The sequence below is a fragment of the Ovis canadensis genome, chromosome 7 (assembly GCF_042477335.2).
Source record: "Ovis canadensis isolate MfBH-ARS-UI-01 breed Bighorn chromosome 7, ARS-UI_OviCan_v2, whole genome shotgun sequence".
Taxonomy (NCBI): domain Eukaryota; kingdom Metazoa; phylum Chordata; class Mammalia; order Artiodactyla; family Bovidae; genus Ovis; species Ovis canadensis.
Genome location: NC_091251.1, coordinates 14,933,599 through 14,955,629, shown reverse-complemented (window position 1 = coordinate 14,955,629; position 22,031 = coordinate 14,933,599). Strand labels below are relative to the sequence as shown.

The window sequence follows — 22,031 nt, the reverse complement described above, 5'->3', positions numbered from 1 at the left end:
ATTCTTTATCTCACTGTTCAACAGATAAGAGAATAAAGAAAGCAAAGCTACAACCTATAAGGAAAGGAAAATGGCAGATACTGGTATCATAGGAGGAAAAATGAATTTATAAGATAATCAGTTTCTAAAGCATAACTATTATTATACTTTATTATAATTATGATTTTCTCCTGTATTTCTAATTTTTATTAAACAAGTATATATTACTTTTATAAAGAAAATAGGAAAATTTTCCTCATAAATGCATGTGTATAGTATGTATATATATGTATATAAACACATGTGTGTATAAACAGTCCCTCTGAATATATATATATATTTTTTTTTTTTTACAGAGGAGTCTATAAATAAGTCTACCACATAATTTCTATGCAAACGTATTCATGTATTCGAAATCACTCTTATTCAAGGAAATTTTTCAAAAAATCTTTTTAAAAAGAGGAGTATCTAAGTAGAAAATGTATTTTTTACTATTTTATTTTTTGCTTGGCAGTATCTACATAAGAGAAAATGGTTTAGGGACACACATTATTATAAGCAATTGGCTGAATTATTCCTAAAATGTTGTATATGAAAAACCTGGAATCCAGCATGTATTATTGCTTTTTACTGAAATCTTAACTGATAACATGCCTTTAAGCTTCATTCAAATAAGTAAAATCAGATCAAAAGATGGTAGGTACTAAATATTCCATCTGAACCTTGAAAAACAATAAGCATTACATATCTTTTATGCCTCCATTATTTCTAGTTTCAATTTTTAACAATGAAATAATATTCTTAGCACAAAGATAATATCCACTATATTGTTCAAACTAGTATTCCAGGCAAGAACGTTGTCTCTGTTATCCATTCTATCAAGGTAAAAAAAAAATTTTTAACTGATATAAAGAAATACAAATTGGGTTCTAACAAACATTTTTACAACCAGAAATATTTCTAAATCATGGCCAACCATTCACTATAAATACTACATTACCAAATACATTTTGGAAAAATGATTCAATATATGAGCTCTCAATAATCATATGATAAAAAATTCATATCTAATCGCCAAATGATAGAAAGGATAAAAGAATTTAGCTAAATTGTAAGAAATTTTGCCAAGACAGTAAATTTACTTTTTTAATATATGTATTCCTCTCTTCAACAAAATGTAACCTTTCTGAAGAGATTTGTTTTTTATTTGTTATAAATTGCTATATACCTCACACCAAGAACACTAAGCATTTAATATGTCCCTGTATGAGCAAATGAATAAAGTACGTTTCTGTACAAAAACCAGTCAGTTTTATTAATACCTAGGTAAGACTTGGAAGGAGACGAACTCTAAATGGCCATAGCCAACACTTTTTGCTGTGAGGTTATCTAGGAAAGATATGACTTGACATATATGAACTAAAATGCACAATAAAAAATGCTATTATCTTTTTCATAGACCCTAAATTTGTAAATTCTGAAAATTAAACATTTCGAGCTTTTCCTGACAAAAAAATAAAAATTCCTTTTTAAATAATTCAAGACCCTAGGAGCTTGAAGTTCTTTGTATTATCCAACACTTAAAAGAATTATGTTTTAAAAGTAATAAATTCTTCCCATTTTATTGTAACCTTTTTGCATATCTCAGATTATAAGTAATTTTTAAATATTATAAAAGCATGTGATTCTATGATAAATATTTCCTAGAGAAAATATCTCACTTTAATAAAATGCTATAAATTTACCTTTCTGCAGTAGTAGACTCATCAGAAAATTCAGTATCTGCTGAACTTTTTCTACTATTATTTGACCTCCAAGATGATGCCAAAGGAAGTTCTTCTGAAGACATAGGTCTTGGCCTTTGGCCAATCCCAGATGGCTGTTGTAAACCTGCAGATTGTTCTTCAGTGCTTAAAACAGCTATAATTGCTCTTATAGTAGCTTCATCAACTTGAGACCAAGGTTTGGATGGAGCTCTCATTCGACGTAAAAATAAGCTGTGCCACTTCTGTCTAAGTTGCAGCAATAAACTGGCTGCCTGTAATAAAATAGCTTTTTTTCAGTTCAAATGAAAGTGAAAGTAAAAGTCGCTCAGTCGTGTCCAACTCTTTGCGACCCCACAGACTATACAGTCCATGGAATTCTCCAGGCCAGAATACTGGAGCGGGTAGCCTTTCCCTTCTCCAGGGCATCTTCCTAACCAAGGGACTGAACCCAGGTCTCCTGCATTGTGGGCAGATTCTTTACCAGCTGAGCCACCAGGGAAGCCCAAGAATACTGGAGTGGGTAGCCTATCCCTTCTCCAGTGGATCTTCCTAACACAGGAATCGAACCAGGGTCTCCTGCATTGCAGGCAGATTCTTTACCAACTGAGCTATCAGGGAAGCCCTCAGTTCAAATAGGTAACAGCAAAATATGTACCACACTTGCAAGACAATTATTCTTCAGTCTGAAATTGTTTCCAAAGAACACATTTCACACTTTATTATCAATTTCATTCATTTTGTTGCATGAAAAAAATAAAATTTCTTTACCACTTTGAGGCACTAGAGACACAAAATCAAGTTACACAGTCCAATGAGAGAGAAAGAAAAACAATGTGTGGTAAAGTGTGATTAATACTGGAAAAGTAACAGCAGGGTAAATAAAGAAAAAATACATTAAATTTCATTCGTACTTTATTTTACTGCCAAATGATGATGTCCAGAAAGCAGCTGAATTCATACAGAGAAAATCCTAAGCTAGAGATACAGATAAGATACGCCTGGAAGTTATCAGCGTATGAATGATTACTAAATCTGCACACAGAGGTAAGGTCCCTAGAAACTGTGCAGAGACAGTGTAAAGAGTGTAAAGCACATACTACTGGTGACCATCCAACATTTAGGGTAGAAGCACATACAAAAGGGTACATGAGAGAACCTAAGAAGGAACAGCCTCGCTAGATAGAAGAAGAATCAGGAAAGAGGAGTAGTATAGAAACTAGTGACAAAAAGTTGGACAGGGGTGAGGAAGGAAAATGGGGAAGGGTATGGGCAACAGTGTTAACTATGAGAGAAAGGCCACATTTATCGAGAACAGCAGTCTGGCTTTGACAACATGGAGGAGACAGCATCGACCACGGCAAGTACAGTTTCAGTGAAGGGAAAAATGGATGGGAATGGAAATGAGACTGCAGCAGGTTGAAGTGATCAAGGAATGCATGTAAAAAAGTAAGCTCTAGCCAGTATCAACTTTTGACAGTTCGTACTGTCCTCCAAAAGGATATAAAATGATCTTTAAAAGTAAAGATAGAATCAAGGGAAGGCTTTGTCAAGCAAAATTTTAATTTGATAACAAACATTCATCTTTTCTACTTGACACATGTAAAGAGAAAACAAAATGGCCTGATACCTTTCCCTTTACACAGAGTTATACAAAACAGAAGAATTTCCTGTGCACCCAGCACTCAGTATTTTCTCATATGCACAGACATAGTCGTATTCTATTCTCTCACACCGAGGGCTCAGTTTTAAAGAGATAGTTCTCATCACACCATGTATAGTTCATACAACTGAATGAAAAAAATCTATCACACTGCTAGAAAGCAACTTACCTCTGGCTCTAGTTTGAAACTAAGCCACTCATCAAGTTTTAAAGTTGCCAAATTAGCAGTAGTCCTGTCTTCCATTTCACTATCACTACTGTCATTAGGAATACCATCCGCTGTTCAAACACGTATGGAAAGGAAAAGAAATTCACTTTTACTATCTAACATCACAGCAAAAAAAGTAAGCCAATACAGATACTTTGCATTTACACAAATCTTGCTGATATACTAACAATTTGTGTGGAGAGTTCTCTAAACACAGCAGGTCACAAATTAAAACTCAGAATCTGGCCATTCTTTATTTCTCTACTCAAATTCTAAATATCATAATTCCTCAAATCTTTTTCTCAAATATTAAATATTAAAAAGTGTCTGCATAAACGTAGTAGGATTATGGGTAACATTTCCTTTAAACAATTACCTTTATTTATGGTAAACTATCATTTAAATTCAAGTGGAAGAAAAAACTAAACTTCCTATCAGCAAGATTAATCAAAAATGCACAAATCAATATCAAGCTACCTTAGAAATCAATTTCAAGAATAGTGGTATATTTTAATATTTTTAAATTAGTCATAATACATCAAAAGGGAACTACTACCACATAAATTTCTATAATTTCAAATTCTATTTGGTTTAATAAGAAAAAAACAGATTTTTCTCTCAAATAGATTTGTATTTCCATCATAATATATTTACCACGAAAAGATGAAGGTTCCTGAAGAGCATTACTTGCCAACCTAGCTGGTCCACAAAATACCAACACAGTGACAGGTGTCACTGCTGAACAGCATCTAATATTAGCTATCCTATGAGCTCTAGTCATTTCATCATAAATAAGCCAATCTGTGGGCAGTGCCTGGATTGCTGCAGTTTGACCGTTTGCTGGAGGAATCTATTAGGAAAATAAATTTTAAAACTGTTAACTGAATTTATCACTTATCGGTAATTGTACAAAGTCCCTCAGCAAAAGAGATGATGCATATATTACTACTCAAACAAGAATTAAAGCAAATCATTGTTCACATAGTTTGCACAAAAGTCCCTTAATATTTAACACATTACTTCTTTCGATTCTGTCAAAATTTTGTTCCAGTGTTGAATTGTACATTTGTAACTAATTAATTTTGCAAAGCATGTTGGCATTGGGAACATTCTTCATTGATTTTCAACTATTTAAACTAGACAAGTTTTACCTCAAGGCCAAAAAACATTCAAAAAGTTTTACCTTTTTATATTGAGGCTGACTGAGAACTGAAGTGGGATGAAACCGTACTTTTTTCTCCTTTGGGCCTGCCAATACTACATTCTCTCTGTCCACATGAACTAAATGAGGATACATGCCTGCAACCAACGCAGCTTTAACAACAGCCCAATTCTCAGAATTTGTGTTAACATCTCGAATGTCACCACCACCTCTTGCTCTCACAAAACCTAGAAAGACGAAAGAAACCACACCAACTTTTTCTACTTCACAAGATATACTTTTAAATTTGTGGTCTTCACACAAAAAAATAATGTATAACAGACACGAGTTTAATGATTCAAATTTCACAATAATTCATAAAATTTCTTCTGAAAAGTTTAACATATAGAAGCAATGTTCTAAGAAAGTTTAGGTTTACTTAGACTAAAGTAAGCAGTAGATAGATACACTGGGAAGTTGTGGACTAAAAAAAAAAAAAACACTCTTGCAATAAAGTTCTCCGTAAACTGCTATCAGAAGCATCCTAAAATCATACCTAAAAACCTAAAATACTCCGCTGAATGATATTAATATCATGTTGGTTGTGATAGACACTAATCCTGGAAGTGAAGTCAAATAAACATAAAGTATTCTTGCTTGAATTTCAATAGTCTTTCATATCTCCCCATATTTGAAACAACTCTAAATCCTCTGGTTCATGCCTTATATCACTTTGGCACTTGAGCTATTCTAGAAATACAGGCTCAGGTACTTTTCTTCTATTTCCTTAAGATAAAATGTCACTCAAAAAGAAATTCAAAGAAACAATTCTAAAATGATATAGCAAAACTGGCATTCTCTTAAAAAAAAAAATCAAGTGCCTTCATGTGCTTACTAGTTGTTTTATGTTCCAAAAATATAAAGGACAGCATTCATATCAATCCACTTAATTTTTAGCAATTTCTCTTCCATAAAACTAATTATTTATTAATAGCAATAAAATATAACAAGTACCATACCTTAATCTATTTTCCAAAAAAATATATTATAAATTTTTTATTGCCAACATTATAAAATCATTCATCACCCACAGCTTCTACATTATCATTTTTTAAATCAACAAATAAAAGTTAATATCATGCAGAAGTCTACAAAGTTAATACAAAGCAGTTCATGAACAAAAGATATACAACATGATAATGTTATAAAGATAATGCAAGATGGCATTAGTTAACATAAGAAGTACTATAAGGCATAGGCAGGGTACTCCCAGTAGTTGAAATAGGTTCTTTGGAGGAAAACTTTACCTGATGCTCTAAGCTGACCAAGCAACTGAGTTCTCATGCCTATGATTATTTCCATGGTAGCTTGTGAAAGAAAATTCTTTTCACAAAAAGCTCGCTCCCACCCATCACTTCGAGCTTTCTGCCATGCCTATAAAAATAAAATTACACAAAAGACACACCACTTCTCAGTTAGGAAGCAAAGTAACTGAAAATCATTGTATTAACCATTCAAAGTCAATTCTTCTTTTTCTAATTCTCTTACAAATAAAGAAAACAAGCAAACAAAAACATAAATATAAAGAACAGATTGATGACTGCAAGAGAGGGGAGGTTAAGGGAGTGGAGAGTAGGTGAAATAAGTGAAGGGGATTAAAAGGTACAGACTTAAAGTTATAAAATAAATAAGTCCTGGGGATGTATAGTTAATAACACTGTATGGTATATTATAAAGTTTCTAAGACAGTAATTTTTTTCATTTTTGACATGAACATTTATTTTTTAAGTAATTTTTACTGGAATATAGTCGATTTACAATTTGTGTTAGTTTCTCTGCACAGCAAAGTGAACCAGTTATCAAGTGGGCCTTGGGAAGCATCACTACGAACAAAGCTAGTGGAGGTGATGGAATTCCAGTGGAGCTATTTCAAATCCCGAAAGATGATGCTGTCAAAGTGCTGCACTCAATATGCCAGCAAATTTGGAAAACTCAGCAGTGGCCACAGGACTGGAAAAAGTCAGTTTTCATTCCAATTCCAAAGAAAGGCAATGTCAGAGAATGCTCAAACTACCACACAATTGCACTCATCTCACATGCTAGTAAAGTAATGCTCAAAATTCTCCATGCCAGGCTTCAGCAATACGTGAACCATGAACTTCCTGATGTTCAAGCTGGTTTTAGAAAAGGCTGAGGAACCAGAGATCAAATTGCCAACATCCGCTGCATCATGGAAAAAGCAAGAGAGTTCCAGAAAAACATCTATTTCTGCTTTATTGACTATCCGAAAGCCTTTGACTGTGTAGATCACAATAAACTGTGGAAAATTCTGAGAGAGATGGGAATACCAGACCACCTGACCTGCCTCTTGAGAAATCTGTATGCTGCAACAGTTAGAACTGAACATGAAACAACAGACTGGTTCCAAATAGGAAAAGGAGTACATCAAGGCTGTATATTGTCACCCTGCTTATTTAACTTCTATGCAGAGTACATCATGAGAAACGCTGGACTGGAAGAAACACAAGCTGGAATCAAGATTGGCGGGAGAAATATCAATAACCTCAGATATGCAGATGACACCACCCTTATGGCAGAAACTGAAGAGGAGCTAAAAAGCCTCTTGATGAAAGTGAAAGAGGAGAGCAAAAAAGTTGGCTTAAAGCTCAACATTCAGAAAACTAAGATCATGGCATCCGGTCCCATCACTTCATGGCAAATACATGGGGAAAAAGTGGAAACAGTGTCAGACTTTATTTTGGGGGGCTCCAGAATCACTGCAGATGGTGACTGCAGCCATGAAATTAAAAGACGCTTACTCCTTGGAAGGAAAGTTATGATCAACCTAGATAGCATATTCAAAAGCAGAGACATTACTTTGCCAACTAAGGTCTGTCTAGTCAAGGCTATGGTTTTTCCAGTAGTCATGCATGGATGTGAGAGTTGGAATGTGAAGAAAGCTGAGTGCCAAAGAATTGATGGGTTTGAACTGTGGTGTTGGAGAAGACTCTTGAGAGTCCCTTGGACTGCAAGGAGATCCAACCAGTCCATTCTGAAGGAGATCAGCCCTGGGATTTCTTTGGAAGGAATGATGCTGAAGCTGAAACTCCAGTACTCTAGCCACCTCGTGAGAAGAGATGACTCATTGGAAAAGACTTTGATGTTGGGAGGGATTAGGGGCTGGAGGAGAAGGGGACGACAGAGGATGAGATGGCTGGATGGCATCACTGACTTGATGGACGTGAATCTGAGTGAACTCCGGGAGTTGGTGATGGACAGGGAGGCCTGGCGTGCTGCGATTCATGGGGTCGCAGAGTCGGACATGACTGAGCGACTGGACTGAACTGATTCACTCTTCTTTAGATTCTTTTCCCCTACAGGTCATTACAGAGTGCTGAGTAGAGTTCGCCGTGCTGTACAGTAAGCTCTCAATAGCTATCTATTTTATTTATAGTAGTGTATACAGGTCAATCTCAATCTCTCAATTTATCCCTCCCTCCTCCTTTTCCCTTCAGTAACCATAAACTTGTTTTCAACATCTGTGACTCTATTTCTGTTTTATAAATGTTCATCTGAGAGTAATTTTTGTTTTTTGGCTGCACCACACAGCACGTAGAGTCTCAGTTCCCTGATGAGGGAACTTGCATCCCCTGCGCTAGAAGTAGAGTCTTAACCAGTGGACCACCAGGAAGTCCCCAATAGTAACTTTTCCTATTGAGACATAACTGACTTACAACATGAGCTTCAGGTGCACAATATAATGATACAACACATGTATATATTGTGAAATGATCACAATTTTAGTTAACAGACTAGAGAGTAGATCTTAAAAGTTCTTATCACAACAAAATACTTTTTAGCAAGGAAAGACAAGAAAGCCTTCTTAAGGGAACAATGCAAAGAAATAAAGGAAAACAACAGAATGGGAAAGACTAGAAATCTCTTTAAGAAAATTGGAGATACCAAGGGAACATTTCATGCAAAGATAGGCACAATAAAGGACAAAAACGGCAAGGACCTAACAGAAGCAGAAGAGATTAAGAAAAGGTGACAAGAATACACAGAAGAACTGTACAATAAAGCTCTTAATGATGCAATAACCACAGTGGTGTGGTCACTCACCTAGAGCCAGACATCCTAGAGTGTGAAGTCAAGTGGGCCTTAGGAAGCATTACTACAAACAAAGCTAGGGGAGGTGATGGAATTCCAGCTGAGCTATTTCAAATCCTCGAAGATGATGCTATGAAAGTGCTGCACTCATTATGTCAACAAATTTGGATAACTAAGCAGTGGCCACAGGACTGGAAAAAGTCAGTTTTCATCCCAATCCCAAAGAAAGGCAATGCCAACGAATGTTAAAATTACTGTACAACTGCACTCATTCCACATGCCAGCAAGGTAATGCTCAAAATCCTTCAAGCTAGGCTTCAGCAGTATGTGAAATAAGAACTTCCAGAGGTACAAACTGGATTTAGAAAAGAGAAAGGAACCAGAAATCAAATTGCCAACATACACTGGATCATAGAAAAAGCAAGCGAATTCCCATAAAACATCTACTTCTGCTTCATTGACTATGGTAAAACCTTTGTATGGATCACAACAAACTGTGGAATATTCTTTGTGAGATGGAAATACAAGACCCCATTACCTGCCTCCTGAGAAACCTGTATGCAGATCAAGAAGCAACAGTTAGAACTGGACAAGGAACAACTGACTGGTTCAAAACTGGGCAGAAGATTGTATACTGTCACCCTGCTTATTTAACTTGTATGCAGAGTACATCATTTGAAATGCTGGGCTGGATGAAGCACAAGCTGGAATCAAGATTGCTGCGAGATATACCAACAACCTCAGATATGCAGATGATAACACTTTAATGGCAGAAAGTGAAGAGGAACTAAAGAGCCTTCTGATGAAGATAAAAGGAAAAACCTGGCTTAAAACTCAATATTCAAAAAACAAAGATAATGGCATCCAGTCCTATCACTTCATGGCGAATAGATGGGGAAAGAGTGTCAGATTTCATTTTCTTGGGCTCCAAAATCACTGTGGATGGTGACTGCAGCCACGAAATTAAAAGATGCTTGCTCCTTGGAAGAATAGCTATGACAAACCTAGACAATGTTTTAAAAAGAAGAGACATAACTTTACCAACAAAGGTCCATCTACTCAAAGGTCCATCTATGGTTTTTCCAGTAGTCATGTGTGGATGTGAGATGTGGACTATAAAGAAGGCTGAGCGCTGAAGAATTGATGCTTTTGAACTGTGGTGTTGGAGAAGACTCCTGAGAGTCCCTTGGACTGCAAGGAAATCCAACCAGTCAGTCCTAAAGGAGATCAGTCCCGGGTGTTCACTGGAAGGTCTGATGTTGAAGCTGAAGCGCCAATACTTTGGCACCTGATGCGAAGAGCTCACTCTAGAAAAGACCCTGATTCTGGGAAAGATTGAGGGCAAGAGGAGAAGGGGTAACAGAGGATAAGATGGTTGGATGGCATCACTGACTCAATTGACATGAGTATGAGTAAACTCCAGGAGACAGTGAAGGACAGAGAGTCCTGGTATGCTGCAGTTCATGGGATCACAAAGAGTCGGACACGACTTAGCAAATGAACAACAACAACATAGTGATGGATCTTAACTAGACTTATTGTGGTGATCATTTCACAATATATACAAATACTGTCATTAGGCTCTACACCTAAAGCTAATATAATGTTATATCTCAATTATATCTAATTTTTTAAGCATAATTTAAAAATAAAATCTAAGACTTTATAATCAAATAGAATTATCATTAGATAATTTATACTCAAATGCTACAATGCTATAAAAGCCACTGAATGAACGAGAATGAAGTATCAGGTAACCTAAATACCTAGCTATGTAAAAATATTCACCTTTATAGATGTGCCTGCTAATTTTCCTTCACTAAAGTACGAGAGATTTCCAAATAAGCCATCATAATACCATTATATCTAAGAATCCTGTCACTCCAGGCCTTTAAAAATAACCTTATATCAACTTCCTACTCTGTGTGAGAATGCAAAGTGAGATTCCTAGAAATTACCTATATGTAGTATAGTAAAGCTTCTCTTTGAAAATGAGTTCTCTTGCTTCAGAATATAACTGAAAAGCTGGGGAAAAAACAGACTAGGTAGGAATTCTACTCCAAATCTTCCTCCGATTACAATATTATCACTTAATATTATAATATACAGTATCTAATATACCCAATTAATAACAATGCATCAACTTCTGTTCAATAATGCCCACAAAAAAAGCTTACAATTATTTTTTTAATTGCAATATCATTTCCTTTACTCAGGCTCACTATTCTTATCCTTTCTTTCCCATTTATCACTTTCCTCAATTTCTCACATTATCTTAAAATTTGTAAGTGATTTTTAGACTTTGCTTTATAAAATTAAATTCTTAGTATACTGTCCTAAGTACACAAGAAAGAGATATACTCTAAATAAATCAATAAATAGATGTTAAATTCAAAATAATTTTCTTCTAAGTTTTGTTCTATACACTTTGAATAACATACAGTTGTTTCTTAACTAAAATTTTACAGCATTTCTGAATAAGATATGATTAAAGATAAGGAATTTGAGCTTATAAAAAATAAATATACATAAAAGTAATATATATATATATACACACACACACACACACACACACACACACACATATTTCCACAAGGAGAAAGAAGAGAAAATGAAAGAAACTAGAGAAAAATATGATAATTTTAACATATTAGTAGTAGGAAGATATTCTTCTGAGCTATTAATAAAATGTGACTTTATAATGAAATAAAATTAATGGAATCATATCTATTTTTTTAAATTTGTTACACTTACTCTAGAAATGTGTTTAGCAACATTTCAAAAATAAAATGACAACAATATTACCTGGAATGCTCTGAGAAGTGCCATGTGGTCACTGAAAGTTCCTGCAGTGAAACGTTTCCTACAAAGCATAGCTGCACGTTTCTGAGAGGCCTGAGTTGGCAGGACGAAAGGATCTCGATAAGCTAGTGTGCAGGCAATTGTAAGGATGGGATCCAGACACTTCAAAACAACAGCACACAGGACCATTTTACCAAGATGTGGCTCTACTGGCAAGTCAGCCAAATGATATCCAAGTTCAGTGAGATCTTCCCATGCATCCATTGCATCTATTGTCTAAATAAAAGGATATAAAATAGAACTTGACATGATCAAAACTGTTTAATCAAACCCTATACTTAAAAATCCATAAGCAAGATATAAGAACATAAATTTTCTTTTGCTATTACATCTCATAAAAAAATTTCTGCTTCAAATATACCATGTAAAAATGAACTATACCTACTATTTTACTTTAATTACCACAAAAGAATTATTCAAAATACATGATTATTAAGATAATTTTTTAAGGTACAAAATTATTTAAGACATATTATCAATTGGTTTAAATTTCAAGTAAAATAGCCAGGTAAAATAAGTCTATAAAGATACCAACCTTAAGCATTTGTACAGCATTTCTTACAATTAAAGCTGGTGGAGGTTCAGGAGCTTTCATAAGGAAATCAGCAATAGCACAATTAACTGGGGCTAACAGCTTGGTATGTAAACACAGTTCCTGTAAATAAAAAGAGCAAATCATTTTGAAATGTTGACATTTATAGCTGATTTTCATTTTTTTAAAAATCTTAGAAATTATAGATCCCCAACAGAGACTAGTAGAGTCCCTGATTAAAATGAACAGGAAAGTAAACAATGTCATTCCATGAAAGATCTTTCTATGAAAGATGGGCTCATACTTTAGTGTGAGAATCTTAATAATCATCTTCCATCAACATCTATCAAGATTACTACTGTCCCTGCTGGCAATGTCTTCTCACATAGTCCTTATATATAACAATAATAGTCACTGTCCAAAAACCTTTTTTTCCCCTTTATACTGCATTCTACAACTTTTTATCCATTTGACAAATATTTAAGTGCTTGATAGATGCTAGGCACTACAGATTCAGTTGGGAAAAAAAAGAAAAGCATAAGCAGACACTACCCTCATGGATTTTCATTGTGTGTGAAAAACAGAATAATTATATAATTAACTACTTAATTACAGTTGTGATAATGAAGGATAAAAGGAACTAAAGATGTAAACATGAGGTTCAAGAAATGGCAAGAGGAGGTGGCCATGGGAAGTCAAACACAATTCTCTAAAGAAATGACACAAATTAAGAAGATGTAAAGATTGTACGTACTAAGTAGCTTCAGTCATGCCTGACTCTGCAACCCTACGTACTCTAGCCCTCCAGGCTCCTCTGTCCAAGGGATTCTCCAGGCAAAGATACTGGAGTGGGTTTCTATGCCCTCCTCCACAGGATCTTCCTGATCTAGGGATCAAACCTGCATCTCTTAAGTCCCCTGCATTAACTCCCATGTAAAGATTAGTTAATCAGAAAAGGAATAATGGGGTGGATTCTGTGGAGATGGGATAGCACATGTGAAGGCCCTGAGATACAAAGAAACAAAATGTGTTTGAAAAATCGAACCTACTAGTACGAGTAGAGAGAAGAGGAAAGGTATGACTTAAAAATTAAAACCAGAGACACAAGCAAGAGAGATGATTTAGGCTCTGGTTAAGAATTCTGCATTTTATCCTAAGAAGAACAGAAAATGGCACATAAGCATGGAGAAGGGGGAAGTAGTCCAGGTATATGGATGCCAATAATATGATCCAGTGTCTCTTTAAGATTTGGAAGCCAGCATGTAGCTTGGCATACCAAAGAATCAAATTAATATACTTCTGATAGTTTTCCCAACAAACTACACAGTGTTTGACTGTTCCATTAAGTCAGAAAACTGAAAGGAAAATAATTAATATAGACTAGGAAATCTCAGTGAATTCAGTTCCAAAACTAACAAGGTAAGCTCAGCAACTTGAACTGAGATTTTGGTATTATCTTTTGGACCTTAAATGATTTGTTTTCTACTTCTCATTGAGAATTTAAAAGGTGTATACAGATGTGGTTGACAGAATCCTAAAATGTTACATTAAAAAACAGTATATTTACAAACTATACCATAACTGAAATGCACTCAAGCAGCTCTTTAAAATTTTGGAGGTTTCTGAATTAAATTTTCTTATAGAAAAAATATTAGTTTTATATAATCACCCTCCATAATATATATTTTAGAATTTTATTTTATAAATTGATTTACTTTTAAGTCCAATCGGTCTAAGTTGAAATGATCCCTCTCCTCCCTCACCCAAAAAAATAGCATTTTAGAACTTAGTAAATTTCCACCTGTAATGGCATTCTCAAAAGTTCTGGAGTCTGAAATTCCAACATATTCTGGAATCGAAGTCTACTGAACAGTCGGAAACAAATTCCAGGTCTGCATCGCCCTGCCCTTGAAATTAAAACACAAAATAAAGGCTCAAACAAGGAATAAAAACCATAACAGGGAAACTGTAAAAGCAACGTGATTTAGGAGACAGAACAATAAACCAGTATCAGGACATCTGAGTTTGAATCTGTACTCTAATACTGATCCCCTAACCTTTGAAAAGACACTTCATAGGTGTGAAATTCAATTATTTAATTTACAAATGAGATTCATGAATGATATCTACCTGACAAGTAATACTTCTAGAAAACAGTATAAAAATTAATGCACATACATATATATATACACAAATAAAAGTGAATAAAAATAAATTATGAATAAATATATAGCAATTCAAATTTAATCAGTTTTATGAAGCTGCTACCAAGCACTGTGTTTCAGTTCAGTTCAGTTCAGTCACTCAGTCGTGTCCGACTCTTTGTGACCCCATGAATCACAGCACGCCAGGCCTCCCTGTCCACAGGGAGTACCTCTTTCAGTATCCATCATTTTGCCTTTTCCTACTGTTCATGGGGTTCTCAAGGCAAGAATACTGAAGTGGTTTGCCATTCCCTTCTCCAGTGGACCACATTCTGTCAGACCTCTCCACCATGACCCGCCTGTCTTGGGTTGCCCCGCGAGCATGGCTTAGTTTCATTGAGTTAGACAAGGCTGTGGTTTAGGTCCACTGATTAGAGTTGTGGAAGTTATACATTTCTATAACTCTAAAGGAGTGTCATTTACCCCATCATCAGAGACTCGCATAATTTTCTGGAAAGTACCAGAAATATACCTTGAAGAAAAGCAGTGACTTTTAATTTCATTTAATATCCTTATATCAGCTAATAGCAAGGCTAATACCAAGTGACAGAGATACAGAAATATCCCTATTCCCACAAAGTTCACAATCCAGAGAGACAAACAACTATAATACAGTGTGATACAAGCTAGAAAATCTGACACTGTTGGACCATTTCTTCCTTCACCATTTCCCTGACTACATACGCATTAGTTTGCCCATCTATCTAGCATCCTGTAAGAAATTCCTATCCTTCCACAGTCCTTAAATGCTGATGTTCCTTTGAGGTCAGACCTCAGATCTCTGCTCTCCTTACTCTACTCTCTCTCATAAGTGATATTAATAATCCTCGTAACTTCAAACTTCATTCATATAGGTCTCATTATCCTAATCTGAACCTGTATTTCAGAAGCCTCTTAGCTCCCCCTGGATTTTCCACAGTCAACTCAAACTTAACACAATCAAAAATTAACTGTCCTCATATCACCACTTTTCACATTTCACCTGACAATACCACCACCATCCACAAAATTATCTTAGAAACCTGTAAGACATCCTTCATTCCACTCTATTCCCTACCCCTGAACATACAATCACCAATATGACTCTCCTGAATTATTCTCAGGCATTCCTCAGAGGTATTTCAGGTTCAGTTCCAGACTATGGCAATAAAGCACACATAATAAACATAATAACAAACAACAATAAACAATATAACACACACAGTAAAGCAAGTCACAAGAATGTTTTGGTTTCTAAGTACACAAAAGAGTTATTTTACACTATACTGTAGTACATTAAGCATGCAATAGCATTACATCTAAATAAACAATGTGTATCTTAATTTTAAAAATGCTTTATCACTAAAACAATCCTAGCCATCATTTGGGCCTTCAAAGTCATAATCTATTTGCTGGTGGAGGGTCATGCCTTGATGTTGATGGCTGCTGCTCAGCTGAAGCCTGGAAGTTTTGGCAACTTGTTAAAACAGGGCCACAGTGAAGTTTGCCACATTTATGGATTCTTCCTCTCATAAAGGATTTCTCTGAAGCACGCCATGCTATTTGATAGCATTTTACCCACAAAACTGCTTTCAAAATTGGAGTCAGTTTTCTCAAACTCTGCTGCTGCTTTATCAACTAAGTTTAGATAATATAATCTTTTGTTTTGTCCTCCTTCTCAGTCAACAACTGCTATTTTTTAATATTGTTCTCTGCCGTGACAATGTATGTCTAAATACATATATAAACATAGACAGATACTTTTTAGCACAAGAAAATACTAGATATATGCTTTATACTTACTTTTTCAATTAATATGAGTTTCTGAAAACTTATCCACATAAGACACATATATCTACCTATTTCCTTTTAACAGTTACTTAGTAAGACATTATGCGGCAATAATATAATTTGCTTAACCACTTCACTATTTATGGACATTACAGTGTTCCCAGATTTTTCACTACTAATAATATACTGCTAAAAGCATTCTTAAACATTTATCTTTGCACACATTTGCAAGTATACTCAAGATAAATTATGGGAAGTGGAACCCACTGCAAAAAGGGAGATCTTGATAAACAATTTCAAATCATCCTGTGAAGAAGTCACACCAATTTACACTTTTAATTTTCCAACTTAAAAATTTTCATTGATGCCAATCTGATAAGCAAAAACTAGTACCTCATTAATTTGCCTTTCTTCACATATATGTGAGATACATGTGGTATACATGAGGTTAATGTAGTGATCTTTATTTAATTGATTTATTCTGAGTTTTTTTGTATAGTACAGAAATTCATCTTATCTTACATTGCTTTTATTTTCATTTTTTAAATTTTTTACATGTTCTGAGTGTAGGTTATACAAGGCAAAAATTTTTACTTTTAACATAACCTAAATTTGACTTTAAAATAAGTATTAAAATTGTCTGCTTTGAAAAAATAATATAAAAATTAAGACAAACATGAAGATTTCAACATTTTATAGAAAGTAGAATATACATTAAATATTCCCATTTGAATGGGAATTGAATGAATGTTCATTAAATATACATTACCTGCCTTTTCGTTGTATGGCGCTAGCTTTGGAAATCCATACCATTTTTAACATTGTAACAAAATTCAGTGCATCAAAGGATTTCTGTAATATTTAAATCACCTTCATGTTAACACATAAAAGGTATTTAATAAGAAATAGAAAACATTATGAATATATTTTAACATGCCAAGTTTAATTCAGAGTCCCTTTTGACTAATTAGCACAGGGTACTGATTTTTTAAAAAATCCAGATTTCTGGTTATAATCATTCTAAGGGAAAAAAAGGAAAACTAAACTCTGAAGAGCTGTAGAACTTCCTCATGCTGTGCCTTGCTAAGCTATTTGTTTTACTCTACTACACTTGAAAAATGGCAGTCAGTTCTCATAAAGCATCAAGATTGGAGAGAACTGATCTATTCTCTTAAGGTCATTTTCTATCAGATTTACATCATTGTGGGGAATAGGAGTCATCAGGGAAAGACATTTTCTGACATACTTTTCAGGAAGCTGATTGGAGAGAACAGTAATAATCACTAAAATAATCCTATTCCCAAATGAAAAATTTTCAACCCCATCCACTTTATCTCTTGCTGAACTACTAATGTATTAGCTTATCCAGAATGACAAAAGAGAAAGTAAAAAAGAACCACTACTAATCCCATATTTTCACTACTAAAGTGAAAATTTACTACAGAGAAATATTCATTTTTAACTAGAATATATATACTCTAGTGACTTTATACCATCCTTTTCATAAAATAACTACACAGAAAAATATAAATGGGTTCTCTTAATAGTTTATTATGACTTTTTTAGAAAAGATGCTGCTTATTTTGATTTTTAATATTACATTTATCAATTTTGTGTATAAAATAACTTTTGACACTACCATCAGTTTTCTTAATAACACACAAAGGTAACTTCTTTTCACATTAAAAATGATCATTTATATCCACTAGAGCAAACATGATTTGTTTTCCCAACATGGATAGCATTTATTTCCTTGAAAACCAAAAATTTTCAATTCTTTCATGAAAGTGAAAGTGAAAGTGAAGTCGCTCAGCCCTGTCCGACTCTTTGCAACCCCATGGACTGTAGCCTACCAGGCTTTTCCCTCCATGGGATTTTCCAGGCAAGAGTACTGGAGTGAGTTGCCATTTCCTTCTCCAGGGGATCTTCCCAATCCAGGGATCAAACCCGGGTCTCCCACATTGCAGGCAGACACTTTAACCTCTGAGCCACCAGGGAAGCCCCTCTTTCATGAAAGGACTGACCAACATTGGGAATACTGAGAATTGGTGGGCACTGCAATACTACACGGAAAAGGCAATGGCACCCCACTCCAGTACTCTTGCCTGGAAAATCCCATGGATGGAGGAGGCTGGTAGGCTGCAGTCCATGGGGTCGCTAGGAGTCGGACACGACTGAGCAACTTCACTTTCACTTTTATGCATTGGAGAAGGAAATGGCAACCCACTCCAGTGTTCTTGCCTGGAGAACCCCAGGGTCAGGGGAGCCTGGTAAGCTGCCGTCTCTGGGGTTGCACAGAGTCGGACACGACTGAAGCAACTTAGCAGCAGCAGCAGTAGCAGCAATACTACAAGGAAATAAACACTGACTTTTATTTATATCAGGTGTTAGCAGAAATTTTTAGTCTTTGCAGAGGGGCTCTGTTGCAACTACTCAAATCTGCCATTGCAGTGTGAAAGCAGTCAGACAATGGGTAAAAGTGGACAAGAACACGGCATTATTCAAATAAAATTTATTTTTACAAAAGCAGTTGATGGGCCCAATTCTTCTGGTAGCCATCATTTGCTGAAGCCTGGTTTTATGTTTGTTTTCTTGAACTAAAGAAGGCTTTTTTGAACTAAACATTTTTTGAATACCCATTAAAACTACATGCAGAGCACTGGAAATGTAACAATGAACAAGAAGGACACAGTCCATGCCCATAAGCAGAAAGAAAACATAGAAAATATGTAATCAAATTTCCACATTGACAAAACTTTCAGTTACTAGCCAAATGCTTCATTTCCTTCCTAATATTTAGTGTGTGTGTGTGCTAGTCACTCAGTCGTGTCCGACTCTTTGCAAGCCCGTGGACTCCTCTGTCCATGGGATTCTCAAGTCAAGAATAGAGAAGTGGGTTGTCATTTCCTTCTCCAGGGGATCTTCCCAACCCAGGGGTCAAATCTGGTTCTCCTGCATTGCAGGTGGATTCTTTACCATCTGAGCCACAGGGAAACTGCAGAAGCTAAACTGTTAGAATAACAAGACAACCCTGCAAACTGAATTGTTTAAGGTAGAATATTCACTTCAGTGAAACTAACATTTACTATGTCAAATTCATCCTAGAACCAGAAGTTTCCCCATTAAGATGAATTCTGCTCATAAAAATATTTATTGTTATGGAACTTAACCTTCTTCATTTAAGTAAAAATATAATTTATTCATACATACCTCTTTCACCTTACCAGAATCAATAACGAAGACAACATCATTGACTGTGATGCTGGTTTCAGCAATATTGGTGGAAAGGATCTGCAATGGAACATTATATCATAGTTAATATGAACACAAAACCAATGACTAACAAAATGGAAAAATAAAGATTTTATGAAGCTTACTATTTTCCGAACACCTGCAGGTGGGTTTTTTAATACCTTCTTTTGATCAGATGTTTGCATATTTGAATGAAGCATAAAGACTTGGTATCTGTTGACAAGAGAAAATATACTGTGGTACCTAACTGTTATTAAAAGTAACAAATGCAAAGTGTTAGCTTTTACCTATGTGCATTATCAGCAAACCGCTTGTCATCAAACAGGATGCGATCCCTCAGACCAACAATTTCATCATATCCAGGTAGAAAAATCAATATTGCACCTTGAAGAAGAATGATTTTTTTAACATTCAATCTCTTTGTAAAACAAGAATCAATCAAAACAACTAGATATAATGAACTCTATATGTGTTTTCAAGTACTGATAAGCTCTAATACTTCTGACATTTAAAGAGGTTGTGCATTATTATCAATGGAATTATATAAAAATTTATATACACAAAATATTAATTTCTAAATCAAAGAATATATTTCTATTACAGTTCTTTTAGACAATACTCATTTACCAGCTTCACAACTATGGCAGATATTGTATAGAAGATGCATAATCAAATCCAAGTCTACTTTTTCATCATCAAAACTATGGTGATAAGCTTTCAGAAGTTCTCTGTCTTCTGCACTGAGATCACTCCCATTTGTTTGAACCAAAGAGCTTTCATCCAGATTTCCAAATTCCAAAGAAGCACTAGAAGGGAAAAAAAAAATAGATCAAGTTGAATTCCATTAAAAAGAGTAACCCTTGCCAATTATTCCCATTATGTCCACCTTCACATTTTCAATATACTCTAAGAGGTGAAGTGACAATTAATGCTCTAGCTATAATATAATTCATATTTTGGTTTCAAGTATATTATTCAAAGTAAAACTTGCCAACAGGTGCTTTTTAAAAAGCTCAACCTGAAGACATTTCTTCAAAGCAAATATACAAACAGCCAACTAGCACATGACATCATTAGTCATCAGAAAAATGAAATTCAAAACCACAGTGAAATACCACTTCATACCCACTAGAATGACTATTATCAAACGACAAATAATAATAAGTGTGAGAGAGGATGTGAAGAAACTGGAACCAAGTGGAAATGTAAAATGATGTAACCACTTTGGACAACAACGTGGCAGTTTCTCAAAATGTTAAACACAGTGTTACCATGCGCCCCAGCAGTTAGACTTCTAGAAATATAGTATAAGAAGAAATTAAAATATCTGTCCACATAAAAATCTGTACACAAATATTTATACCGGTGATTATTCATGACATCCCCAAAGTGGAAACAACTGAACTGTTCATAATTTAATGAACGAATAAACAAACTGTAGTCTACCCAGAATAGAATATTACTCAGTCATTAAAAGGATGTCACAACATGGATGACCTTTAAAAACATTATGCTAAGTGAAAGAAGCCAATTATAGAAAACCACAGATTATATAATTTCATTTATATGAGTTGTCCAGAATATTAATCTATAGAAAATGGAAGTAGATTAGTGGTTGCCTAGGGCTGGGAAAGTTGAGGAAAATAAGAAGAGACTTCTAATGAGCACAGGTTTCTTTTTGGGGTGATGCAAATTTTATCAAAACTGACTGTGGTGACGCCTGCATAACTCTTTGAACATACTAAAAACCACTGGAATACACACTAAAGTAGGTGAATTATATGATATGTGAATTGAATATCAATAAAACTTAAAAAACACAAACTTTTGGTCATCATTTATATTTTAATAGGTTGTTTCTAACTACTCATTATTATAAACAATATTCTGAAAAACAGTTCTCATTAAAAATAAAAGAACTGTACAGGTACCAGCTTAACATGACTGTTAATTTGGTTCTCCTATACTAAAAGTAGGCTTCCCTAATAGCTCAATTGGTAAAGAATCTGCCTGAATTGCAGGAGACCCTGGTTCAATTCCTGGGTAGGGGAGATCTACTGGAGAAGGGATAGGCTACCCACTTCAGTATTCTGGCCTGGAGAATTCCATGGACTGTATAGTCCATGGGGTTGCAAAGAGTCAGACATGACTGAGCAACTTTCACTTCACTTCAAACTGAAAGTAGGTTGATTGTGCTATTTCCCAAAAGCCAGCATCAGCAGAAATTACTGGAATAACCCACTTGTTTCTTCATGCTGTATGTAAAAATATAGACTACTGCCATCACTAGAAATTATCAATATGATTTCTAGAAAATTCAGTTCAGCTCAATGTCTCTTAAAGAGCTTAGGAGAAAAATAAGACTGCTTTCAACAGGAAAAACATGAGCCTTTTTCAACTTTATAACTGTTGTATTTAAAATTTTAAAGTTCAATTTAAACCATTTCAAGTTTATTGTTTTACTTTTGTGCTGTTTAAAGCTATAAACTTTCTCAATCCAGGAAACATAATTAATTGAATTTAAATATTTTAAATGTATAATTGATA

General features: G+C 34.8%; 1 protein-coding gene across 2 annotated transcripts in view; it reads right to left on the bottom strand.

The window, feature by feature from the left end:
* Positions 1 to 22,031, bottom strand: part of YTHDC2 (YTH N6-methyladenosine RNA binding protein C2) — a 72,612-nt gene that overhangs the window by 15,523 nt on the left and 35,058 nt on the right. For both annotated transcript variants that reach the window (XM_069595279.1, XM_069595280.1), the window contains exons 13-25: positions 20,112 to 20,290; positions 19,772 to 19,868; positions 19,610 to 19,697; positions 19,443 to 19,523; positions 17,002 to 17,084; positions 14,060 to 14,165; positions 12,262 to 12,381; positions 11,670 to 11,942; positions 6,062 to 6,188; positions 4,797 to 5,002; positions 4,268 to 4,463; positions 3,575 to 3,684; positions 1,725 to 2,017 (exon numbers count right to left, since the gene is read on the bottom strand). In XM_069595279.1, coding sequence (XP_069451380.1) covers positions 1,725 to 2,017; positions 3,575 to 3,684; positions 4,268 to 4,463; positions 4,797 to 5,002; positions 6,062 to 6,188; positions 11,670 to 11,942; positions 12,262 to 12,381; positions 14,060 to 14,165; positions 17,002 to 17,084; positions 19,443 to 19,523; positions 19,610 to 19,697; positions 19,772 to 19,868; positions 20,112 to 20,290 — 1,959 coding nt within the window. The remainder of the gene's footprint in view (positions 1 to 1,724; positions 2,018 to 3,574; positions 3,685 to 4,267; positions 4,464 to 4,796; positions 5,003 to 6,061; positions 6,189 to 11,669; positions 11,943 to 12,261; positions 12,382 to 14,059; positions 14,166 to 17,001; positions 17,085 to 19,442; positions 19,524 to 19,609; positions 19,698 to 19,771; positions 19,869 to 20,111; positions 20,291 to 22,031) is intronic.